Below are 27,462 nucleotides of genomic sequence, written 5' to 3'. Positions count from 1 at the left end.
TACCTTTGCCTTCAATGCTTCCATATTGCCCCCTCAGCACTGCTCTCAGTATGCCTGATGAGAGTAATGATGTGCCCTGCCAGTTTACTGGCAGCCTCTTGGAGCACAGCCTTGTGACATTTCCAGTTGTGTTCAGCCTAGAGCAGCACTCTAGGCTGAACAGACCTCAACACCCAGATGACTCTCCCACCAACTCCCTGCTGAATGGGAGGAGGAGGGGGGGCAATGCATCTCTATACTATCTTCCTTGGAGGCAATGCCACTCTGATACATTGCTTCTCTTCTTTCCTTTCCAAAATAAGTTTCAGAGTTGGGTGCAGTCCTCATCCCAATATGTCTTTGAGTAGCAGTGAGGAAGTATAGACAATGCATTCAAGGTACATTCCTTCATAGCTAATGTGACTATCAAGTATCGCAACATATGTTAAAATTCAAGGAAAAAATCTTATTATGAGCAGGAAGTGAAGAATGCTTGGGTTAATTCATATTCCTTTCAACTAATGCACTGTCTCAATCTGGCACCTCACAGTAGGGACGTATACAAACCAGTTTGGAGGTCTGGAGTTCAAGCTGGTTTGGTGGCGGGGGGGTTACTTTTAAGGAGCAGGAAGGGTGCTCATCCCCTCCACCATGTTTCCCCTGCTGGTGCTGTCTCAATGACCAGTGCATGTGCGTGACGTGTGCACGCACACCGGCCACTTCCAGTCCGACACTGACTGGGGCAGCAATGGAGGTATGCTGCTGCCCCACGCCAGCCGTTTTTGAGACAGCGCTGGCGGGGGGAACGTAACGCGCGGGGATGAGCACCCTCCCTGCTCCTTAGAAAAATAAACCACCAGCCCGCCGCCAAACTGGCCGAGCGCTGGTTCGTGTACATCCCTGCCTCACAGGGCTATTAGGATAAAATAGAACATCCCTACCTCACAGGGCTATTAGGATAAAATAAGATAACCTTCTATATGTTACCCCAAGTTGCTTGAAGAAAAGTCCAGATACAATGTGGTTAGAATTATTATTATTAGTAGGCATAAGTAATACTCTTGTCAATAGTGTTGAACTTTATTATGGTTGAATAGTAGGTAAAACTGAGGCCCTGTCTCTTTCCTAGTTATGGAAAGCTGATCTTATCGCATGAATTCATAAGCAGGACCCAGTTTCATCTCAAGCATGCTTTGAATCTGGTCATGCACTATATATGTTACGGTTCTTCCATTTGTCCAAATCAAGCTGTTCTACTTTAAGCAGTGGCTTTGGAGAAGTTAAAAGTGGTACAATAGTACAAACACATTTCTAATTCTACTAAACTAGATTTAAATATGGATGTTAATTAAAACATTTAATATTACATTTAAGCACAAGCTGTATATTTTAGATAGCATATAGCATGTAAGTTATACAAAATAGAAAAGTTGGTCTGTATAGAATAGCTCTTTTGTACTCAGTTGACCAGTTCAGGATATTGGAATATGAACTGCTATGTTGCAGTGAGTAGAATAAGCTTTCATATAATAAGAGTACATAAACATTACCTTTCCTTTCATAGAGGAGGCCTCAGCAACATGCTATTCCAGTGCTCATTGCCTGATACCCTAGAGACTGTTGCAGATGAACCGCGCACAATTCTTCTTCGTTTATATGGTGCAATTCTACAAATGGTGAGTGTTTTAGGGGGAGTGGGCAGATGTTGAAGTAACTTGTAATTATAATAGCCTTGAAAATACTAAAGTGAGAACTTGCTGCATATACATTCCATATGTAGTGAATGCTCTTCAGTCTACATTTTGTTCATTGTCTGTTTACAATCTGCATTGTTTCCTATACAGAATCTCAAATGGAGTTTTTAGCTATACTGTGGTGTGCTTTTGGCTTTGTTTATAGTGCATGCTGGTGTTACTAGAGTTTTAATAAAAGTTTTGTCACTCTGCATTTTGCAGACTTGTTGAAAAATAGCATTTGTAGTAAATATGTGAACTGTCTGGAATTTAATTCAAATCATTCACCTTGAGGATACAGTAGCTTTTTTTCCAAAACTCCACTTCCAGGAAATGTGTACCAGGCCTTTACTGCTTGCAAAGAAATCTAGCACAGCATTTGGTTCAAGTGCCCATTTTGTTTTCCTGCAAAGCTTCCCATTCTGTCATGCATATATTAACGCAAATGAAAATACAAAAGCAAGGGCATGATTCATTTATTGCAGGCATAGCACCCATGCCCAGACGATTCCCATAGTCTCAGTTTAATTCTGTTCCACCTATAAAGACTCTCTTTCAGGCCTATGGGAATCCTACACGCCCAGTACTGCACATGCAGTGGACTGGATCATGTCATGTTTTTATATGATGTTTGTGCTGAAACACAGAACTTAGGGTGCAGTTCCTTTCACGTTTGCTTAGCAGAAAATCCCATTGAACTCAGTTGGACTTGACTCTGAATAAATCCAGGAAATTTTCTTCAGTTCTCATGCATATAATATGAAGTTGTTTTGTGTGATTTATGATTGTTAAAATTGCTTATGTTGATACTGACACAGTCCTGAACTTCCAGTTGTATAATTAACAGACAAGCCCAGAAGGTTGTCGTCATTCATGTGTACTGTACACAAGAATTTAGCATTAATTTAAAGCCCAGAAGGTTGTCATTCCTGTGTACTATACACAAGAACTTAGCATTAATTTTAATTGCTTAACTCTTATCTAAAAGGTCTTGAGTCATGTGTGCAGCTCTTTCAAATATCTAGAATTGCCAATAGTGTGTCAATGCTACAATGCATCTCAGTGATACATTAAAATAGTACATTATGGCAGTGAACGTGATCTTGTTGGAAAGGTCGAGTTTGCTTCCTTAAGGTTATAAGTAATGTTACAACTGAAAGGAAGACTATCCGCTTGCATTCTTGTCTTCTAAAGGATGAGAAGATGAGCCCCATATTAACACTGACCAACAATAATATAGCAGATAAGGAATAGAGAATATATTTAAACATCCAATTGCTTTTGGAATTGGACTAGTGTTTCCCTTTCCATGAAACTCCTTTGTAAATGGGCTGTTAGTCTATATGGGATATCTGGTTTCTTATACTCTGTCTCCTACGGGGCCTCTCCATTTCCTCTGTATCCAAGTAAAGTGTGCTACAAGCCTTCACAGAATTATTGTGCACAGTGAGGGTATATCAAGGGCACCAGTGTTGGTTACATATATAAATCTTTGATTCTTTGTTGCAGTATACAAAGAACTTGGATTTGGAAATCTTGAAGTCATTGCTGAAACATAATTTTCTTGACTGTCTTCACAAGGTGTTGCGGTGAAATTGTGACCTGATACCAGTACAAGGGCTATTAGCTAAACTGACAGGCACAGCAACAATAACACTGAGTATTATATTTAAATTAAGAAATGATTTAAGCCACACCGGTGGTTTTATTAAATCTTCAAAATATAAAGGTCATCATTTATTTTAAAATACATCATAAGTCTACCTACAGAATAAATTGTAGAAGCTGATACATTGCTGTGATTTGCTAATTTTTCCCTTGGAAAAATCAGGCAGCGTTTTCAGGATCTCATTATTAGGAAATTTCCATGGGAAATGCCTGTAGATTTTCTAGCACATCTTTTGCAATTGCATTCTGCAGAAAAAATGTGATTATAACATGCAGGCTTGGAAAATCATAAATCAGAACATAAACATATGCTGCTTTTCCTTAGTGTCCACCTTTTTAACATGCCTTCTGTGTCCTTTCATGAAGAAAATAACGCAAGACCTGAATTTTCAGTCTAGTTTGGCCAATCTTTTTGAGTGTTAACAGCCTAACCTTTTTTTTTCTTGGTATATAAGATCTTTTGAGATATCTAACTTCCTTTATTTCCATAGTGGCAGTGAAATGACTGCTCTTGTTGGTGCAGTTCACTAAGGGTTAGGTAAGCAGAGACAGTCCCAAGGTAAAACTTTCAGATTATATTGAGGGTCTCAGTATAGACATTTGTTTATTCCAGATCAGTCTTCAATGCATAAGCAAACTGATTTTTCTTTATTTAGAGCTTCTATCCAAGACCTCAAGGAACTTCCCAGTGGCAAACCCATTTATGGTCTTGGGTATAAATAGGAATAAAATTGAAGAAAAATCTTCTAGAGCTATTGATATTTTGAAATGTCACTGGGATGTTTTAATTATGGGCTCATATAAGCATAACTGACTTTTAACATATTGCCATTTGTATGGTTTAGGATTAATGAAGCATAACATAGAACGTGGTTGGTTTAAACAGATTACTTCACAATTAGAACTAGTTGTTGATAGCTGCGTGCAGAAGGGATGATCATTCTTGATCTAAATTCAAAATGTACTCTCAGGACCAAAATTTAATCTCCTTTGTTCAAAATTCAGAAATACTGATTGAAGGGTACCAGCCCTGCAATTTTCAACAGAAACACACACATGCACACCCCCACACACAATTACTCACATGCCAAACATGAATTCAGTTTGCTTGTCATACATTCTGGAAGACACAAATGTCAGTACATACTGTTGAGTATAAATTGTTTAAGTTGGCTAAAGCTATCACACAGAAAGGGCATGAGGCTTTCCTCAATCATAATACTTCTTATTTTGAGCCACTGTTTGTGCATGTATTATACGGGCTCAGATGTTAGCAGATATGGGTTGATCTTATATATAACTGTCTGAGATTGGTATAAATCAAGAACCCTTGATCACATAGTTGAGCTGCTCTTTTAAGAATGTGTAATATTTGCTTGTGAAGAGTTGCAACTAAACAAAGTTGCAACTAAACAAAAGTGTACTTGAAAGGCAAATGCACATGACATTTAAAGCTTGTCTTCCTTCACTCCAGAAAACTAGCAGGACTTATCTTCATAACAGCAGTTAAGTCCTGTTGTACTTAGATCACTTGAGTTCCTCTGGGCCCAAGTGTTTCGTTTAGAGGAAGAGTTATTTTCTTGCATTCAATAAATTAATATTGGTCTATAAATACTAAAGGCAGTTATCTAGCAAACCTTTTTAATTTGGGGATGAAATAAGTAGAGTGTCTTCCTGCTTGTAAAAGCTAAAATATAGAGAACTGCTGTTTTTATTCAAGTAAAACTTAATTTGTAGTAAAAGTCCTAAGTCTCCCTTATCTCCTAAAAGAGGAGATCAGGGCATAGTAGTGTATTTCCTATTTTTGATGTCCCCAGTGCAAACCTTTGTTTTGCTGTTACTAACAGCCAGCTTAAAACATTGTATAAAATAGGAAACATTAAGACTACTTAATGTTACTGTCATCTCTGTCATTTCATTCATAAAGTGAATAGATTCAGGAGTATTATGCAATTCTGTGGTATTGCATACTTTGCTTTTTTACTGCTTGAAACTGAATACACTTGGAATGCTGTAATTGTAATACTCCATTACGGATGTGATTCTTGCGTTCTTAATGACTTGTAGCAAGGAATAACCTCAAATGCCTGTTACTGGCAGATAGTTTGATAGCTGAACTCCTGTTAAGAGGGCATCTGGTGTTGGGTGGCATTAAGGGTCTTCTGGGGGTAATGTACCATTTTAGTTGTATGTGCATGTGTTCTCTGCTGCAGGCTTGTCCATGCGATCGTGCCTAGAGCACTCTGGTTTCCAGGTGACAGACACGATTCACGGTATAGTATGAGATCTCTGAAGTTGGAGCATTCTCTACGGGGTTCATTTCTTTATGGCTCAGGGTGTCAAATTATGATGAAAATACTTGCCTTCTAAGCATTTTTATAATACACAAACAGTAAAACAGGAGCTATGAATGTTAACATATTTCATTAAACACCTGCTCTCTTAAAAAATGGTAACTTGATCAGAAGTAAAAAGGATTAGTGAGCTTGGTTTTTGTAGGGCCTGTATTAACACCTCTAATTGTCCCCTTGTTGATGTGGTATTCAAAATTCAAAGCCTCTGGAAGGGTGGTTAAAAATAGAAGGCACCTGCCTCATGTTTCTCACACTTCAAAAGCCTCCCCATATAATTGGTCACAGCATTACAACTTCTGTACCTGCATTTTAAGACTAGAATACAGAATTGAGTACAAAGCTGCCAGAGTTATCTTCATCTTGTTATGAAGATTGGATCTGAACCTGCCTGTGTCTTGGAGAGCTGCTTTGGGAGCTTTATATGATGCATTTGCCAAGCTCATCTGAGTTTTTCCAATAAACAAATTGCCTCTCAGTTTATCCATAGAATTTGTAATGGGTCTTAATACATCATTATATAAATTATAGTACTAAAGCCCTAGATTCACAGTCTACAGGACAGTAGGAATGTGCCCGAATCATTTTGGTGCATCTTGGGAGAGATTTGGCTCCTTGCAGCTGAAACATTTCACTGTGGAATACCTTTAAAAGGAGGCAGCCCGGTCCTACCTGCTCTGCTGAGCCGCCACTGATTGCTGTCCCATCGCAGTACTGTGCTTAAAACTTAAAAGCCAAAAAACTCGAAAAGAAACCGTGCACAATGGTAGACAGGGAAAACCTCAAGAAAAACTGAAGCAGCACGAGCTGGATTGTAGCTGGGGACCTGTGTGATGAAATGTACAAAGATGCCTCTAGACAAAATGCATGTGCCAAATCTCTTGTGACCAAGGGTACTATATTGAGAACAGTAGTTTGCTATTTGTTTATACTACTGTTCTCAATGTAGTACCCTTGGTCACAAGAGATCTGGCACATGCATTTTGTCTAGGTGCATCTTTGTACATTTTATCACACAGGTCCCCAGGTACAGTCCAGCTTGTGCTGCTTCAGTTTTTCTTGAGGTTTTCCCTGTCTTCCATTGTGCACGGTTTCTTTTTGGTTTTTTCACCAGTTGTGCGTGCACCCCATTTGTCTCCCTGTAAAACTTAAAGCAGCCGCCGCTCTGCTGTCCTCCTTAAAACACCACACTGATGGGATGCTGCTCTCATGCAGTGTCAGCGCACAAATGCATTGATGCATGGATTGATGCCATTTGCATACCAGCGCCGCATGAAGGCTGCTGAGAGCAGCATCCCATCAGTCCAACATTTTAAAGAGGACAGCAGTGCAGCGGCTGCTTTTAAATTGAGTTTTAAGCACGACAGCACCGTGAGGTCGGGGATTGGTGGCAGTTCACCGGAGGAGCAGATTGGACCTGCCTGCCTCCTTTTAAAGGTACTGCTCCCCACCCACTGGGATGTGCACAAATCATTTTGTGCACATCCCTACAGGACAGTTTACGGATTTGTTGCTTATCTACTGAGCATGGATTTCAGGACTTGAGTACTATATGACAACATATTACAAATGCAGCCACCTTCATATTTTGGATATCCTGTCTACTCCCCACAGCAGATGTAATTTAAGTTGAATGACATTGTCTCATGTCTGCTCTATATAAATAGAAATTAAGAAAAATAGAATATAAGTTGCTCAGCCTGAAGTGCAGTAAGGTAATCAATGTTACAAGTTCACTTTGGCTGTTGAATTATCCTTATACTTTGTTTTCACTGCAGAAATAATGTGCAACCTAAAATATTTTGTCCCATAACAGCAGAAATGGCATTTCCTGAATCTCAAAAACTGAATTTAAATTTTCCATATATAATTGTTGCACAATAATTTGTTTCATAATTTGCTACCAATGAAATGCATAGACCGAATTTCGTGGTTCTTTTGTTTCACCAGTCAGCAATGGCCTTGCACCACCTGTTTTGACAAACAAGACAGAGATGGTGGTAATTTCATTTGCTTAAAGAGAATATGTTGCCTACATTGGATTTGTTCTTATTGTACAGCTTTGGAAGCAGGACAGAATGTGACATAGTCAGTTCACATAGGTGCTGGCATATATGATGCCTGCTCATTCCTGGCCTCTTCTCCAGGCTATGGTGTGGCATCCTATTGCCACAGTCTCTTCCTGCAACACACACCCAAAGTTAGTTTATTTTTGGTAGGAACTGTACAATAGCTTTCCTATAATCTCCTTGGAAATTAGCCATTTTTGATAGGATAAGAAACAATAAGAGCCCTGTTTTAAGAAAGCAGTGGTTGCTACCTAAGCAGATAACTGGAATGGTGACATACTGGTCTGACTTTTGTTTCAGAATGCTTGAAGGACATACTTAAAAGAAAAGACTTGACTTTAATAGTTCTAAATTTCTGTATATTGAGTGTAGTCTTGAGAGCTCCCGCCATTACTTATGCAATAAGTCCTCCATTCTGCTCAACTATTTTTCAGTGCTTAAAGTCGGCTCCTCAAACTAATGGGTGCTTTCACATATTTCAATCCTAAAAGCAATTACTTAAAAACAAGTCCTGCTGATTTAAATACTGTGAGTTGGATCTGAAGAAGCAAGTGCAAAAGTTCTTGCAAGGGAACTTATCCATCCCCTCCTTCCCATGGCAGCCTCTCATGTTCTCTCATCTGTGCCTTTCCTGAGAGTTAAAGGGCCCTTGAACGGCGTGAAACAGGGCAGCAGTGCAAAGGGGAATCCTTGGAAATTGGACAGAGGCATCTTGAATAAGCTGGATCTTAATTCCTTCTGTGTTGCCTAGGTTCCAGTGCTACCTCTTGAAAAGTATTAGGGGCTAAGAGAACAGCTCTGGAATTCCCCTTTGGCTATCTTATACATTCCCTTCTTTTCTTTCAGAGATATGAGTATTTTGGAAAAATTTAAAGCATTTTTTCCTTGAAAAAAATTAGTATGCAGATTTTCCTGATGCCTTCACTGAGTAGATTGTGATCTGATCTAACATGTTTGACGTTTATATAGTGTAAAACCCCCACAACATATTAATTTCCAGCACTACATCTCAAAAGCTTTTCCAGTAGCCAAATAGTTGAACTGAATTATTTGGGGGCGAAGGGGTGGAATCAATAAAAACAGTATGATTTAAATATTATTGACATTCAGAGATTTACATGGAAAGAAATTTTTATTTGAGTACTTGCATCAATAAAACGTATGCAGTCTCATACCTCCTAGGGATAATCACTTGAAAAACATTAACTAGAACTTTGAAATGGCTGAATCTGCCTAAATTGCATTGGCATCCGGCATCCATTCATTGTTACCAATGAATTTCATGAAACAATGCTGGGCATCCTGACTGGTTTTACCCATGTGCAGCAGTGTGAGTTTGAGATGAACCGCTGTGCTGTAGTTTGAGCAGGGAAGGGCATGATTTTTGCCAAGCAACAACGCAGTGGTGGTCTCAAATTTGCAGTGCTAGTCTGGATGTAAGCCAATAGATTTTTACAAAATGGGAAATTTATTTGTAGAAAATTTTTCACCTGCATCTCTGTTTCCTCTTCAAATTAAAATTCATTTGGGACAGTTACATTTCTTGCATTTATTTTTGAAAAGTACTAGTACGAAACTAGTGGCCACCCTTTCTTACTTATTTTGATACAAGTAAATTAATGGGGAATAATAGCAAGGTCCTAGGAAGAACCTTTCTAATCCACTTTGCTTCTGATGGATTGTACCATTATAGGAGAGCATCCGGTGGGAAATTCTCCTGGGTGATGTACAACTTTGACTGCTATTCAAGGAGTAGTCAGTGAAAGAAAATTAGTGTCAGTGACATAACATTATTTGTGTAACATTAATATTTAACATACTGCTGTAAACTTTGCTCTTGTGAATATTTGAGAGAACATATGATGTCTAAGAGAGGAGTGTAGATTTACAGTAACACTTACATATTCTTGCTAACTACTGTGCATTATTTTTTTAATTGAAAGAATTGCTATATTTTGTGAAATGGTTTATTCCAAGCTGAAGGAAGTAGGCTACTAAGATTGTATAGCTTAGGTGGTACCTAAAGGGCGGGGTGGGAAACTGGTGTTGGTTATCTGTTCAGTTTGTACTTAATAAAAGGAATGCTAGAGCAGAAAAGATATGCTCAGTTCCATTATCTTTATTTAATATTCATAATTCTAGGCAAAGGCTTCCTTCAGGAGCCTCTAAATGTAAGTTGGTTTTAAGCTGAGTTATTAAAGAATTGCAGCATCATAGTAGCTGTAGGTAAGCTTCTACTGAATGGAACTGGGAAATGCAGTAGGCTTGTTTCCATAGCTTTGAAAACCTAGATGAAGTACAAAGCTTGCATTCCTACTCACTTTTAAATGTGCAGCTGTAGTAAAAGCATGTGCCATTGAGTCCAGAAGCTAACTCCTAGATTGGAATCTTGGAAAATGATTTATACTGAATATTACGCTATAGTTCACTAGGTCTGGATCTGATTAATATTTTGCTTGCTTAAACTGGATCATATCCAAAGAAGCATGAGTGGAAGAAACTCTGCGAAAGACGCTCCTCCCTACTGTAGCCAATACTGACTCCTGAGAGATGGAGAACCCTTAGGAGCAGGAGAGAATTGAGCAGATACGCTGTATACAAGCATATACTTAGTTAATACCATATAAAAATTAACTCCGTATTTTGTATATGGTTGATATATTGGATTTCTGTGGCACATTCTTTTTGAAGTGTTGTCTCTTTTGGAATGAGAAAAGAGTTGTGTTCAGATCTTTGGTATTTTGTCAGATCAATGGCAGGTAAATAGCTCTAAGTATAGTTTCCTAACTCCCCTTGTTGTGGTGGCTGCAAGTTATTGCTCATGTTGACCTTCAAAGTCTCACTGTAAATGTTGGCTTTTCTCATTCATAGAGGTCCTGTAATAAAGGAGGATCTGGACAGGCTCAGAAGGAAAATGATTTACAAGTAAGTGGCTCCTCTTATTTCCTATATCTGACTGATAAAGGTCAATATACTTGATCCCAGACAACCTTTATAGCTAGTTACAAAACTGACAGGAGGATCTTGTCTTTGGTTTAGGGCTCCTCCTATTAAATAATGGCAACAGTTTAATAGTGTGCTTGTTTCTATTTAAGTCTCCTTGTATACTTGTCAGTGTGTTTATCCTATGTAAGTTTATGCTTTACATAAAGTTGTCATAGGCTATACATCTTGCATTTCATGGCCATTTGACGTATGTGTGTACGTGTGTACACATACACAGGTATGATTTTGGCCAGCTGCTGGCAGCTGGGCTGATAGGAACTAAGTAGCCAAAGGCTGGTTAAGGGAATATGCTTCTTAGGGTACCTGATCTTGGTTGAATTCTCTCACCCTTTGGGTTGTTTAAGCTAAAAGGGGGAATTGCCCCTTGCTGCTTAGGAGTGGAGCAGGGTAAACGTGAACTTTTCCTGATCCTTGAGCCTGGCTGTCATAAGCTTGCACAATGATTTCAGGGGCAAAAGGAGAATGACCAAACTCTCCCTTCTGGCGCTATGTCATTGGGGATGTTCAAGCACTTGTAGCTTGAAACCCATTACAAGTCCTTGCAGTGGCTTTGGGATGGAGGATAGGGAAGCACATGCACAGACCTTCTGCTGGAGAGTGCCTAGCTTGGACAGAGGGTCTGCTCCAGCCACTGCAGTCCCCACTCTGTTTGATCGGATTCTTCCTGGCTAGAGCACAGGGGTAGCTGAGATGTCAGCTTTGCATGTAGTTGGGAAGTGTGGGTGGCAAGTGGGAGAGGGAAGGGTAAATTAGGAAAGATTTTCTCTCTGCTCTGACTCTTGCCATGCTCTCTGGAGGTATTTGTGTGTGTGTGTGTTGTAGCCTCCCCCCTCCACCCCACCATGTAATTTCTATTTGGTTTAGAGTAGATGAAATCCTACTAAATAGTCATTTGTGCTGAAATATTTTCTTGAACTTGAGCTCTTGGTTAAGAGAAGACTTCAGGACAAATGGCTGTATTTACTATCTGAACAGGATGTTTGTGTTGTCATCTAGCCTAATAAGTTTATAAGTTTGGGCAAAATGTAAATTAGGCTGCCATCTACTATGCTCATGTCATGATTACATAAGCATTTCTTGCAGACATTCTAGTTTCTGCTACTTGCCTTTCTTTAAATTAGCTTCAGCAGGAAACAGATATTGTAAGCTTTCTCTTTTGCACCTTGCTAATGCATTTTCTCCCACCATATGCTGGGATAACTAGTCTGGCTGTGTGTTTACATAGAAAAAGGAAATGAAATGGTTCCCTGTCCCTAAGACTTCACAATCAATCTAAAAAGAAACACAAAATGCTAACTGGGCAAAGAGGCACCTTTTACCATGGCAATTCTCTTTATTTAGCAGGGGGAGAGTAACTGGCCCTATCCACCCCCAGCACAGTACGTCCAGTGACTGTTGCTGGTGTGTGTCCTATGTTTCTTTTTAGAATGTGAGCCCTTTGGGGACAGGGAGCCATCTTATTTGTTTTATTTCTCTTTGTAAACTGCCCTGAGCCATTTTTGGAAGGACAGTATAGAAACTGAATTAATAATAATAATAATAATAATAATATAGCACCAGCAACAGTCACTGGGGGAATGATGTGCTGGAGTTGTGTAGGAACAGTTGCTTTCCACTTCTAAAATAAGTCACCACTATAAAAGTGCCTCTTTGCTCTGTTAGCAGGATATAGCAGATAAGAAAACCCCATGTTATAATTATACTGCAGCAAATTTTTGTGCTTTGAAATCTTTAACAAAAAAATTGTGATGAATAAACCTACCACATTGTGATTACTCTGGTATTTTCTAGTTGTGGTTCCTTATTTCAAGACTTAGTTTTTCTTGAATTGCTTTTCTTCTCCTTTTGTTCTAGCACTGTTTCTGTATTCAAGCCCACACATAGAAAGGGTATCACATTAATTATTCATGGTCAGGTCTAATGGCAGCCTGCTGTTTTTACACAAAACAGCAGAGGCTGTTTTATCCCAACAACCTGACATTGAAAATTGCCTAGAGAGAAATAATTGCAATTAACAGTTTATTTATATAAGCATGTGATAAATGTATCATTTATTGCATAGTGACATTTAATCAAAATGTCGTTGCAATAGGATTATACCACATGACCAAGCAATAAATGTACTGCAGGATAATGTCCTGGAATTGTCTGATATGCGAACTGCTCAATAGGTAACTTGTCTGGTAGCTTATTTCAGCATTTTGCTTTCATCTTGCGTGTTTGTGACAATAGGTCATCTTGTCAGGGTTATAAATTTGTGACTAATAAGCAGCTTATTTTTAGAGGAAAATCTATAGTTACATAATTTTAAATATTTAAGTATAAGATAACTTCTATCTTGGCTACTCCCATAAGATGAGAGGGAACTGATTAAAAAGCTTTTGGGGCAGGGGCAGGCCAGGACCCCGGATAATTTCAGTAGATGACAGTTGATGCATTAAAAGCACTCATCATGGTGGTCTGTGTAAATCCAAAAACATTCCTGTTTAAAATAGTGCATTGGGCTGAAATGCCTACCAGGTGCTCCAGATTTTTCCTTACTGAGCAGCATCAGGTAGATGTTCACTTAAGAGTCACTTAATAAAAGTAGTAAAAGTGAGAAACATAGAAGTTATTGACCTTTAATATTTTCTAATGGTTATGCTACTTGAAGGGATACTGAACATTGCACAAAAAACATACTCCTGCAAGAACATACAACACAGTATCTCTCTCCCACTATAAGCAACCACATTGCTGTTTGGACTATGAGGGTCTATGATATTGGAGTATCTATCCAGAAGGCTTCCAGTTATAGTAATTGTTTCCAAGTCTATTCTGTTGTATCAGATTTTTACTTTCTCTCTTGGCAACACCCCCCCCCCAATCTTGTCAGTATTGCACCATCAGTGCTTCATGCATTGTTTAGATTGCACAACCATGGCTCTCCACTTGTTGTTGGACTATAACTCCCATTATCTCTAGCCACCATGGCTAATAGTGAGGATGGGGTAGGAGTTTTAGGCCAACATCTGCAGGAGGGCAGAAGTTGTGCAGCCCTGTTTTAGAGACTTCTAGTTCAGAGAGGACAACTCATTTTCCATACATAAAGTTACAATGGCAGGCAGATAAACTACATGACTGGTGTTACAATTTGTAAACTGATTAAGGTGCAATATCTTTTGGTTAAGTCCTTAATTAAAAGGATTGTTGACAGTTTGTACATTCAAACACATTGAAATGACCTGCTATAGTCTTGACAATACTTCTGTTAGAAACATAATTCTAGGGTATTGCCCTTCTATTCTCTCATATAACCATACTACAACAGTTATTTTGTTTATCATTATGTATGACTGAAACACCAGGGTGCAGCAGTTCTTTACAATCCAATCTGCTAGAAGTTAGACTGTAACCTCCTTCAGCATAATTCAGCAGATCCACTTGCAAAAATAACTCACAGCCTGCTTTTTTTGCTACTTTGCTAGCAGGTCTACTCATGGGGAGGAAGGCTCTAATATACTAAACTACATCTTCAAGTAGATCCTATCTCTGAACCTTTGCAGTTACATAGATTTGCAACAGAAATTTAAGGAATAACCTTGAAACCTCCATGTGACTTAGGCTGAGAACTTTGAAGTTAAACATTGACAGAGATTGCTTATAAAGCTTTTTCTCAAACCATTTTCCAAAGGTCTTTGGGTAAATTATTAGCCATTATAACAGCCTTGGTTTCTGAAGGAGCCAATTCATAATTTTTCGGACAGATCTGAATTGAAACTAATATTTTCAGGAATGCATCAGTAGAAATAAATCAAAATTAGATATTGAATCCAAAGTACATGACAGGTTTTTCAGTACGCCTCTTTAAACTAGCAACACAGGCTAATTCATCAATAGTCCAATTTTTACATTATGGATAGAGAAAATAACATCAGCTGTTTGCTTTTTAAAAAGTACATAGAAGAGTTTGAATGTGTTGCTTCTGAGCTTGCTTTGCTTAAAAGTGCTGTTAATGGTGCTAAACTGGGATTATATGGAATTCCAAGTTAACATTCCTCCTCTTTTGGTTCAGAATAATAAATATTTAGGCAAACGGAAATACCTTTTAAGCAACTTTATATCTGAAATGGTTGTATTTTATCTTTGTATTCAGTGTTCAAAATAAATCTAACATTAAATTCCAAGGCTATATAAAGTTCTGAAGAGTAATATTAAAGTGTGCCGTTGAGTTGGTGTCGACTCCTGGCAACCACAGAGCCCTGTGGTTGTCTTTGGTAGAATGCAGGAGGGGTTTACCATTGCCATCTCCCATGCAGTATGAGATGATGCCTTTCAGCATCTTCCTGCATCACTGCTGCCCAGTATAGGTACCGGTGGGGATTTGAACCGGCAACCTCTGGCTTGCTAGTCAAGTCATTCACCCGCTACGCAATCAGGTAGTATTACAAATATAATTTCTGTATTCATTTTCCTTAACTTAGCTTTCACATATCTGTACATTTGTCATTACCTCGTATGTGTGCACACACAAGGTAATGACAAATGTACAGATATGTGAAAGCTAAGTTAAGGAAAATGAATACAGAAATTATATTTTCAGTGAACAGAAAAATTGTCTCTGCATACCTGATTTATGGACTTAATAAGCTCATGTTTCTTCAGAAAATAAAGAACCTTGTTTTCTGTTAAGTCTGCATGAGTCTGTTTGAGCAAGCAGTGGACTTTTAATCACCAAGATTAATGAAAGCAGCAAGAGATCTTCAGCCAGTATATTTAGAGCACGGTTCTGCAATTTAACCACAACTAGCTTGGCAAGACTCCCCAAGTTCACATATTTGTCCAGTGACTTGACTTAAATGTATATAGTCTCTGTGCTCCATCTGCTATGAATCACGTTGTACATTTCCTGTTCTGTATTCAGCTTGACTGACATAATTAAACCTACATTAATAACAAGGGTTACAGTGCAGATCGGACCTAAAGTAAGCAGATAGTTGACTGCTTCGAATGGTGAGTCCTATCTTAAGCTTAATTTTTAGGCATAATTTGCCTTGGTGCATCTCTGCTTCAGCTTGTTAAAATCATAGGATGTTAAATGTATGTGTCTTGTTTTTGGAAACAATCAAGTCTACAGAATGAACATACAGTGGTCCCTCTACTTACGAAATTAATCCGTTCCGAATGCACATTTGTAAGTCGAAAAGTTCGTAAGTCGAAAAGCGGTTTCCCATAGGAATGCATTGGGAACGGATTAATGTGTTCCGGAGCCTAGAAAAAAGACCCAGACCCCCAGTAAGGCTTGCAAACTGCACAGGAACATTTCTTTTCAAGAATAAACAGGCAGTAAACAGGCAGGCAAGTCAAGGAAACCGCATGTAAAATTCGTAAGTCGAGGAAACCCCATCTAAAACCGGATCTAAAACTGCTGTTTGTAACTCGAAAAATACTTATGTCGAGTAGTTCGTAAGTCGAGGGACCACTGTAGTGTGTTTTATCAGTTTCCTAATCAAATGCTAGAGCATTTGAAATCGTCGCACATGTTTTAGCTTATGAATTCCTTTGTACAGTTATCTATCAGTGATCATTACCCATTTCATTAAACTTCAATCATTATCTATTTTGTAAACTTAGAAAGGGGAGTGCTAAATGCTAGGAATTAGTATCCCCTGATATAAGTTAATGGTGATTGTGCCCATATGTAAACCCTTATTGTATTTCTTTGAAAGACTCACTTGCTCATATTCACAGAATGTTAGCTTCCATTATAAACGACCTGATTTGGTAGCCTTAAAGCCATGCTTTCCTAAAAACTAATAAAGGTTGTGGGTATAGTCTAAAAGAAGGTAGTGTACTTAATTGCATGTGTGCATAAACATTCTTAGCTTTCTTTAGGCTGCATCTTTTGATAAGAGATAGAACAATCTTTTGAGAGGAGAGTGCTACAGTATTCTGAGATTCAGATGCATGGTGTGTACTAAACTAATTGATAATTGTGCATAAACTCAACTTATATTCTGTTCCGAAATGTAAACTTTGTTCTGATTCTCATTGGGGGATTATTTGTGTGCCAGTTTCAGTTTTTGTTTTCTTTAGGGTGCAGAAGCTGTGGTTCTGGAGAGCGTTATGTTTGCCATTCTTGCAGAGAGATCGCTTGGACCAAAGCTCTATGGAATTTTTCCGCAAGGACGGCTGGAGGAATTCATTCCTGTGAGTGCCAGTTATGATTAATCAATAGGCTCTTAATTGTAACTGAATGTTAACCAGGTCATCTCTGAATTTCTTACAAAGATAGGGATGTGGGAATAAAGAATCTGCAAGCTTGTACCAATAGTTTCTGTAATTTTATGCTATAATTAGATTTGGCACTGCTTAAATGGAGAGGGGAAGCTATTGTCTCAGATTTCCTGGGTTTGAATCATTGCTGTACCTAAGTAAATGGAACAAAATATAGCATGTAGGGATGGGCGAGCCAGATGGGCGAGCCAGATGGGCTTGAAGGCGAATGGGGAGTTGGGCAGCTAGGTCTGTCGCCAAGCCCAACCTCCCCTCCCCCACTTGCGAGCCGGCTCAAGGGCCATGTAAAAGGGAATCCAGCAAGGATTCCTCTTTGCAAGTAAAGCACTGTGGTGGGGAGGGGAAGTTCCCCCTTTAATCTTTTTTTTAAAGTCCTGAGGACAGCAGAGGCAGTAGTGAGAGAGCTCCTTCCACTTGGCCTCCTGCCTCCCAAGCAGTGTTCCCTCTAAGGTGCACGTGTGTGCTCACAAGTTTGTTGATGTCTGCTCAGTTAATTTTATATCCTGCTCAGGTTGAATCAGGAGGGCCCCACTCTGAATCCATGTGCACACACACTGCCTTGATACTGCTGCCCAGAACAAAACTCATTCTGCACACAGATGAAAAAAATTAGAGAGAACACTGCTCCCAAGTAGAGCATGAGCCAGTCTGCAGCCCATCTTGGGGCCTTTCTGCATGCACAAGTGTATGCAGAAAGGCCCCAAACAGGCTGCAGACTGGCCCACGCTCCACTTGGGAGGCAGGAGGCCAGCTGCCTGGAAGGAGCTCTCACTGACCGCAGCCATTGCCACCCCCATCCCACAGCTTTAAGAGGTTAAAGGGAAGCTTCCCTTCCCCCCCGCCACATCCCTTGCCCCACCCTCCCCTTAGTGGCCGCCTCTGCCCCATCCAGCCATGCAGTGGTGTTTTTTAAAAAGATTAAAGGGGGAACTTTCCCCTCACCTCCCCCCGCAGCCCTACTTGTAAAGTGGAAAGTATGACCATCGAGCAGGCTTGATGGCTGGGACTGTACCAGGTCAGGGCTCATTTGAGCCTGAACCAAGCCACCTGGAGACAATTGGAATCCAGTTTGGATTTGAACCGAGCTGGCTGGTTCCGTGCACATCCCTATACTCTCATTGTTGTTCTCCACTAGAACAGCAGAGAACCTGGCCTTTAAGGGTGAAAGGTCACTGCCAACGTATAGCAGCAAACAAATCAGGAATGTGCCCCTCACCTCCCACTCTCCTAATATTTGCTCTCTGATATTAGACAATGGTTATGGCAACACATTTTATTTAGCAAATGACTGACATTTCAAAGAAACTTATCCTCACAATTCATTTCCACTGTGTGTTTCAGAGTAGAAAGTTGGACACAGAGGAACTTGGCTTCCCTGATATATCAGCAGAAATTGCTGAGAAAATGGCTAGGTTTCATGGTATGAAAATGCCATTTAATAAAGAACCTAAGTGGCTCTTCGGAACCATGGAGAAGTAAGTAACCATAATTCTTATCTTTTTGTTTGTGACAGCTAAGTCTAGATGGCTCTTATTTAAACACAAGGGTGCCGTTTTATTGGAGCCCTGCTGCTTTTATGGTGAAGGAGCCATCTTTTGGGGGGCTAAGCAGGGGTGGCAAGACACTCCTTTACCATGGATGTGTGTCTAGCTGGTTTTTTCTCTGGAGTGCCTGGAGAGAGATGTGGGCCCTCTGGCTTAGAATTACTAACTTTACAACAAACTCCTTATACAGGTACTTAAACCAAGTGATGAGAATCAAGTTTACCAGAGAGTCACGTGTTAGAAAACTGAACAAGATCCTTGGTTACAACCTGCCTCAAGAAATGAAAAGCTTACGGTAGTCTTCTAGCTCTTCTCTTTGGTTTACTAGTTTTGTTTGACTAGTTCAGTTATGTGATGAATGTAAATCTTTTCATCGATACCACAATTGAAGAATATTCCTTAAGACTTTTTTTAACATGAAGCTTCAATCAAAAAATGTATGCTACACACAGGAGTCTGTGTGTAGAAAGCCAAGGAAGCTCTTACAGCATCTGTGATGGGCTTGCTGAAAAGTAACTTGGAAGGAGACAATGCTTCCACTTCCTCATTAATCCTCCTCCCCAATGTCTACAATATGATTGTGTAAGAAACTGACTTGGGGAATGAGACGATGGCTTAAACAGATGAGATTCCCTAAGACAGAGATGCACAACTTCAGCCCTCCAGCTGTTGTTGGATTACAACTCCCATCCTGGAATATTGGTGCCACTGTGGTTGGGGAAGATGGGAGTTGTTAGTCCAATAGCAACTTTGGAGGGCTGAAGTTATGCACACCTGCTCTAAGGCCATCAGGCAGACAATCTCTTCTCTATGAGCATTTTAGAATGAAGGGAGTCTGTGAGTGCTTAGGTAAAGTACCATTGGTCCCTGTGCCTTGCCTTCTCAGAGTACAGGTAGAAACAGAGGAGATCTGCTGTGCAACAAAGTTACAGCATGGAGATTGCTTGGTTGAAAGGGTTTGTTGCAGCAACAGCTCCCTCTAAATGTCTTGTGTGAAGACAGGTGGCAAAGGGTTTGATGAGAGAAAGAGAGAGAATGAGTGAGTGTGTGTGGCAGGGAGGGAGAACATTTTTGTCTTGCCCTTTCAACCTGCTGTAACTTATTCCTGGTTTCCCCTTGTATGAAAAAAAAAAAGTTGATAATGAAAGAGCTGCCTAACACTTACCCTTTCCTTTCCAGGTCCTTGCTTGAAGCTACATCATCTCCAGTTGTGTTTTGCCATAATGACTGCCAAGAAGGTACCATGACAATTTTGCCACCGTTTTGTAACTAATATGCTCTCCTCTAATGCATTACAAGAAAATGATAAAAGTAGACTGTTACCTTAACTAGTGATTTTTACTTTGTAAATGGCATCTCATAGTTGAGGCAGTATTCAACTTAGAATCTAGGTCCATTGTTCTTAGTGTATGATGGGCCTTCTGGAGTAAGAGGAATGAGGGGTTGTGGGGGAAACTACTAGGGCTGGGGGTTTCCAGGGAGAGGGCTGGGGATCCCACTACAACTGTGCCCAGTTTTCATTCATGCTGAAGAACAGTATTAGGTGAAGTGTAACTGAGACTATATTATTATAGTCACTTCTCCATCACCACACCAGCTTTGTTCAGCAGGCCCTCCTCATGTTATGTAATATGATAACATATTATCATATGTTATATCACTACAAGGCTGCAGTGCTAATTATATAGTGGACTCTTGAGGATGTGCAGGAAGTCCCCGACTTAGAAATAGGTTATGTTCTAAAAGTCCATTTGTAAGTCAGATGTTTAAAACTCAGAATGCATGTAGTTCCCAAGGGTGATATCTTGTTTGTATGTGCAGGTTGGCATCTGTAAGTTGGGGACTTCCTTAATGTAATATCTTATGGAACTTTGTGTGTACAGATGTTTGTAACTCAGGTGTGCCTGTATATATATATATATATATATACTTTACCTTACATGCAAAGCTACAGTGGGTATAGGAAAGAATCACCCCCTTTGATAGACCTTAAATTCTGGTTCCCTTACATCCTGAAATGAAAACACAAAGAAAATTCCCTTCACCAGCTGTACTTATCCAAAGCAACCTATAACATCCAACTGAAAAACATCACAATTACAGTCCAGAAAAAGTGTCAGAAATAAAAAACAAGAATTACTGAGATTGAAAAAGGATCACCCCCCCCAATGTCAATATTTTGTTGAACCACCTTTTGCTTTAATAACAGCCTTGAGTCTGTTGGGATACTTCTCTATCAACCTTGCACATCTAGACGGAGCAATATTTGCCCACTCCTCCATACAGAACTGTTCAAGTTCGGTCACATTGGATGGTAGGTGCTGGTGGACTGCTATCCTCCCTGGATCCGGTCGGCCCTCCAAACTGGATGGAAGAGCAAGGAGGAAACTGGTAAGAGAGGTTACCAAGAGGCCAATGGCCACTCTGAAGGAGTTAAAGGATTTCATGGCAAAGAGTGGTTGTTCTGTGCATGTGACAACAATTTCACGAGCCCTCCACAGGTGTGGCTTGTTCGGGAGGGTCGCAAGGAGAAAGCCACTTCTCAAGAAAGGCCACATTAAAGCTCGTTTGAGCTTTGCCAGAAGGCACCTTGAAGATTCTGATGCCAAATAAAAAAAGGTCTTATGGTCAGATGAGACCAAGATTGAACTATTTGGCCTCAACACCAAACAGTACACCTGGCGTAAATCCAACGCAGCTCACCATCCACAACACACCATACCTACAGTGAAGCATGGAGGTGGCAGCATCCTGTTGTGGGGGTGTTTCTCTGCCTCAGGGACTGGGGCTCTTGTTAGGGTAGAAGGAAAAATGGATGGGGCCAAATACCGTCAGATTCTGGAAGAAAACCTGCTACCCTCTACCAGACAGTTGAGGATGGGCAGAAGATTCACCTTTCAACATGACAACGATCCGAAGCACACAGCAAAATTGACCACACAGTGGCTGAAGGAGAAAAAAGTGAACGTCCTTATGTGGCCCAGTCAGAGCCCAGACCTAAATCCCATAGAAAATCTGTGGAGAGATTTGAAGATAGCAGTCCACCAACACCTACCATCCAATGTGACCGAACTTGAACAGTTCTGTATGGAGGAGTGGGCAAATATTGCTCTGTCTAGATGTGCAAGGTTGATAGAGAAGTATCCCAACAGACTCAAGGCTGTTATTAAAGCAAAAGGTGGTTCAACAAAATATTGTCATTGGGGGGGTGATCCTTTTTCAATCTCAGTAATTCTTGTTTTTTATTTCTGACACTTTTTCTGGACTGTAATTGTGATGTTTTTCAGTTGGATGTTATAGGTTGCATTGGATAAGTACAGCTGGTGAAGGGAATTTTCTTTGTGTTTTCATTTCAGGATGTAAGGGAACCAGAATTTAAGGTCTATCAAAGGGGGTGATTCTTTCCTATACCCACTGTAGTTGTCAGCATTTTTTGTCCTCTTTATAATGATCGGGACCTGGAAAAGGTACAGATGAGGGCAACCAAGATGATCAGGGGCCTAGAGCACCTTCCTTATGAGCCAAGAGGTTTTTTACTTTAGAAAAAAGACTACTGAGGAGAGACATGATAGACTATACAATCATGCATGCTGTGGAGAAAGTTGATAGAGAATTTGTTCTCCCTGTTGCATAACACTAGAACCAGGGATCATCCCATGAAACTGATTGCCAAGAAATTTAGGATAGACAAAAAGAAGTACAGGCAAACCTCATTATCCGCTGGTTCAACACTTGCAGTTTTGCATATCTGCAGCCGGGGAATAGGCACCTCACCTCGGCATGTGTGGGAGGAGGGGGACCCCTTAGAACTCGCGTATCAGGAAGGCAGCAGAGGTGGTAACTTTAAAACCGCTGTTATGCGGCCGGAATGACAGAGGCAGCAGTGCCTTATTAGAACCGCCACTGTGCAGCGGGGATGGCTGTGAAGGTGGCTGCAGCAGTGGAGATGGCGGCAGAATGGGTGGAGAAAGAGTCCCCGCTGCTGCCTCCACCACTATTCCCACCGCTGTGGCTGCCTCTGGGAACCTAGCCCCCCCCAATCCCCATTGCCCCAACGGATTGATATTTGAGGATTCCATATCCATGGTTGTAGAACAGAACCAAACGCCTGCGATTATCAAGGTTTTCATGTACCTTTTTACACAACTTGTGGAATTCTCTGCCACAAGATGTGGTGACAGCCAACAACCTAGATGGCTTTAAGAGGGGTTTGGATACATTCATGGAAGACAGGTCTATCAATGGCTGCTTGTCTGAGGGCTATAGGCCACCTCCATCTTCAGAGGGAGGATGTCTCTGAATACCAGTTGCAGGAGAGGACATGTCCTCAGCTCTTGCCTGTGGGCTTCCCAGCTGAACCTGGTGGGCCACAGGAATAGATGGGACTTGGGCCTAATCTAGCAGGGTTGTTCTTATGTTCTTATCAAGAAGCAGAACCTAGGATTGGGCTGTGCACGTACAGGATAGGTCTATGCAGAAAGGATGAGGTTTTATTCTAGTTGGCTTGTTTAGCACCTACCCCAGAAGTGTCTTTGGGTGCATTCCTTTTGCTTATTAAAATGGTTGCTGTTCACAACTACAGGGAAAAGTAAAACACTGCACTTCCTGACCCAGCACTCACTGAAAGGGATCCCACTGTTGGTTGTATCTCTCGAAGATATTTATAATACATTAATTTGCCCTTCGTACACACACTTAGCCCACTGTAATGATTATCTTGTTAATAATGAAACACTTTGTGGTTCTTGATGTAATATTTAGAAGTTCTACTTGGAGTAATGATCTTGCATGTGTGTATGTAGTGAACTCATGTCAGAGATGCTTCAAATTGCTTATTACTTTATGTATCTCGTTCCCCAGGAAATATCTTGCTGCTTGAAGGCAGAGAAGATTCTGAGAAGCAAAAACTGATGCTTATTGACTTTGAATACAGCAGCTACAATTATAGGTACGTGCATTTGGCTGGATCTTTCTGTTGGCTTCTGATACAAAAAAAATGCAGGGTTAGCAAATGCTTAATTTGTTTGTGTGAGATGCATTTCATTACATAGGTTTTTTGTTTGCTTTTGACTCGTTTGCCAGTGTTTGTCCAAATCCGATAAAACAGAAGGCCAATTTTTTGCATCTACATCTAATGTTTGAAGATACTTTGCTAGATATCAGAAGTGTGACTAAAGCTTTATGATGTGACCTGTTCTTTTGTATTATGAATGAATTGATGCAAAAAAGCATTAAACTATATAGCCTTCTATTTAGGTGTTACTAGTGAAATATGTGGTGATAATCTAGTTATAGAAAAATCTTTATTTTTCCTTTAACCTGTTCTTTCAACAGTATATGGCTGGGGGGTTTTTCCTTTGGGTTTTTTGTTTTGTTTTTTCTTGAAATAGAGTTAAATTGCACAGGAACCTGTCAGCGGACAAATTATTATTTTCATTATTATTTAATTTATATCCCGCCTGACTATCTGCAGTGCCTGAAGAGTTTGGTTCCTTTAGGAAGTACAGAGCCTTAGGTGACAGTGAGTTTTTTACTTGACAATCTGATCCTGTCCCCTGTTTAGCTCATCTCAGGATTGGAATCTAAATCTTGATGCTGGCACAAGACTGCAGTAATGGCCTTTTGTGGCAACTCCATTGTAACAGCACTCAATACTGCAGTGGAAGGAATTACTCCCTGCTTGTATATAAGTGCTGCTCAACACTTATAATAAATATCTGATTAATATCTCCAATAAAACTTCTATTCTGCATGTGTAGGCCCCATCTATCTTTAATTAACTAGTTTAAATGTGACATTGGACTTGTATTAAAACTTTCCACACAGGTAGTGTAACATTTATGCCAGGTTGCTTGCTTGCTTCCTGTATTTGCAGAGAGCATGCCGGCCAGCATGTATCCAGACCACAGATCTCTGCTCTGCTAGCACTACATGTAGGGGTCTCTGATCAGTTTTAAATGTGATACTAGCTGCATGGAAACCTGCATGGGGAAGCTTCATATCTGGACTGGGATCCGTTGTAACTGTAAGGATTGGGTTCTGCGCCTGCGCAGAGACCTTACGGGCTGATTGAGTAGCTCCTCTTGACGCCCCGCCCGCCTGCACATGCAGTGCTGAGTCCATTGAGAGTGGCGGTTGGGGCATCTCTCCTACAGTTTCTCTTTGACCACCTTAGCAATCACACCTCTTAGCTGTAGCTCCTCGGATTTGGAAAAATACATTTGGATTTGAACTGGATTACGATTCCATCCTGTACCAAACTCATTAGTTGTGGACTGCGCCTCAATGTCCAAAGGTGGTAGATGCCATACAACACCTGCAGATAAGGAGGGGCGGAAGATAGATGTCATGGGAAGGAAGATTTACAGTACTGCTAGTCTCACAATTCGGATTGCTAACTATGCAGCTTGCATAGCCCGGTATAATCACTTGTTATGGGATGCCCTTTTGCAGGACTAAACATCTATGTTGCCGGAGGATTTCCTGTAGAAATTCAATGAGACCTATGAGAAAACAATGGCAGTGACAAGGCAGCAATCGAGCGCCTTTAAGCATTTAGCGGAGACAGAATCTCGCACAATGGTAACGGCAGTAAGCATGCGCAGACATGCCTGGCTCCGTTCCACCTCACTCCAGCAAGATATGAGAGACAGGGTGGAATCTCCATCGTTTGATGGAAAGGGGCTTTTCCATGAGCATACTGATACTTCGATGGAAACATTGAAAAATCAAAGTTTATGGCTCATACCTTTATGACATCCTCAGGTATGGCCGGTACTACGTCAAAGAGCCGCTCTTATTCTCAACAGAGGACCAACAGGTTCCAGGAGAGGAAGGAATTCAAGAGGCAGTAACGACCCTATCAGCAGTCTAGAGGGTATAACCAAAAAAACAAAAGGAAAATACAGCACGTCAAAATAAAGACACTCCTAAAAAAAAGCTTTTGACAGGACTGTTAGTCCACTGCACACGCTTGTTCATCCATTCACCCACAACTTTGGCCTGAGACCACCCTTAGCAACCAATCTATCCGGGACCCCTACCATTGGTCCTGTAGTTGCCAGAAATACCATCAAACTGGCAAGCCATGCCTAAGTATGGCACAACATAACATCAGATTGGTGGGTCCTACGTATAGTGCAAACGGGATGTGTTGGAATTCGAGACCAAGTCTCCATTTTCGGGACTGAAGTTCATGGCCACCACGAAAATACTGCAGGAGGAAGTCAAAGTGCTCCTGGAAAAACAAGCAATTGCTCCAGTGCAGTGGGCGGACAGACTATTGGGTTATTACTCCCAATATTTCCAGATTCCAAAGAGAGATGGCAGAATCTGGCCTATTATGGACTTAAGGGGTCTCAACTGTTACATATTAACCAGAAAATTCAGAATGACAATGCTAAAGTTGATCCTGCCCTTCTCGGTCCAGGGGACATGGGCGGCAACATTAGATCTAAAGGATGCCTACTTCCTTGTAGGCATCCAGGAGAACCATCACAAATATCTCAGATTCACAGTGGGAGGTCAAACATACCAATACATGGTTCTCCCGTTCAGCCTATCAACAGCGCCAAGGGTATTTACCAAGGTTGTAGCGGTGGTAGTAGCTTACCTGAGGACACGGGATGATGGTCTATCCGTACTTAGACAACTGGCTCCTGGTCAGTCACAGCAAGGAACTCTTGGTACAGCAGATTCAACGGGTCGTCCACCTGTTAGGAGACCTGGGGATCAACATCAACTGGAAAAAGTCACATCTCACTCCAATGAAGCGAATGAACTTCATTGGTGCGGTGCTAGACTTCGAGGGAAAATGAGCGTGTTTGCCACTAGAATGCATTCGCCAGATACACTCGCTCATTCAACAATTTATGGACACTGCACGACAGCCTGCATTACGGGTACAGAAGTTGCTAGGCCTAATGGCCTCCTGTACAGTGACTGTACAGCATACTCTACTACACATGCGCACGCTGCAACAGTGGTACCTCCACAACCTTCATCCGGATGTGGACAGTCAAAACGTGCTTGACCATGCCACAGGTAGTTTTAAACAGTTTACACTGGTGGATGGAAGAGTGCAATTTGACAAAAGGTGTTTTGTTTGCGCCATTAGCCCTCACCTGCTGGGTGATGACAGATGCCTCATTGACGGGTTGGGGGGCGCATTGCGTGGACCATTGCATCCAGGGCACATGGGCACAACCCCAAACTCTACAGCATATCAATTACTTAGAGCTGATGGCAGTATTCCTGGCCCTGAGGGCATTCGAACCACTGCTTAGGGCAGCTGTGCAAGTGCAGATGGACAATACAACAGTGATTGCTTACATCAACCACCGGGGGGAACAGTCTCTCTGTCACTGTGTCTGCTCGCCCAAAAAATATGGAATTGGTGCGTACAACACTCTGTATATGCAATAGCACTCCACATAAAAGGGGTGGACAGTTGCTTAGCCAACAACCTCAGCAAGGTCACCGATTACAGCCAGAGGCATGAGTGGGAGATAAAGAGCATGTATCTCCAGGTAGTATTTGAGATGTGGGGAGTCACCTCAGGAGACTTGTTTGCGAGTTGTGCCAGCAAAAAATGTGCCAACTACTGTTCTTGTGTGGGCATAGGACAGGGATCCCTAGGGGATGCGTTCCAACACACCTGGAGTGTAGGACTACTGTATCTGTTTTCTCCGTTGCCACTTACAGGAGCATTAGCGCAGGTCATTTGGGACAGAGAGAACTTCATTCTGATGGCCCCAGGGTGGCTGCGCCAACCGTGGTTTGCGCCTCTTCTGCAGTTATCATGGGGCACGTTCCACAGATTTCCATGAACACCGGA

The 27,462-nt window shown here is 40.9% G+C and overlaps 1 protein-coding gene across 2 annotated transcripts in view; it reads left to right on the top strand.

Moving 5' to 3' along the window:
• CHKA (choline kinase alpha) overlaps positions 1 to 27,462 on the top strand; it is a 39,822-nt gene that overhangs the window by 6,257 nt on the left and 6,103 nt on the right. For both annotated transcript variants that reach the window (XR_008319361.1, XM_053309028.1), the window contains exons 2-8: positions 1,544 to 1,655; positions 10,672 to 10,725; positions 16,882 to 16,995; positions 18,424 to 18,557; positions 18,817 to 18,921; positions 19,806 to 19,864; positions 23,487 to 23,574. Coding sequence is in view for 1 of the 2 variants with exons in the window: in XM_053309028.1 (XP_053165003.1) it covers positions 1,544 to 1,655; positions 10,672 to 10,725; positions 16,882 to 16,995; positions 18,424 to 18,557; positions 18,817 to 18,921; positions 19,806 to 19,864; positions 23,487 to 23,574 (666 nt within the window). In the remaining variant the exon portion in view is untranslated. The remainder of the gene's footprint in view (positions 1 to 1,543; positions 1,656 to 10,671; positions 10,726 to 16,881; positions 16,996 to 18,423; positions 18,558 to 18,816; positions 18,922 to 19,805; positions 19,865 to 23,486; positions 23,575 to 27,462) is intronic.

The sequence above is a fragment of the Hemicordylus capensis genome, chromosome 1 (genome assembly GCF_027244095.1).
Source record: "Hemicordylus capensis ecotype Gifberg chromosome 1, rHemCap1.1.pri, whole genome shotgun sequence".
Lineage (NCBI taxonomy): Eukaryota > Metazoa > Chordata > Lepidosauria > Squamata > Cordylidae > Hemicordylus > Hemicordylus capensis.
This window is presented reverse-complemented; position numbering and strand designations above follow the sequence as displayed.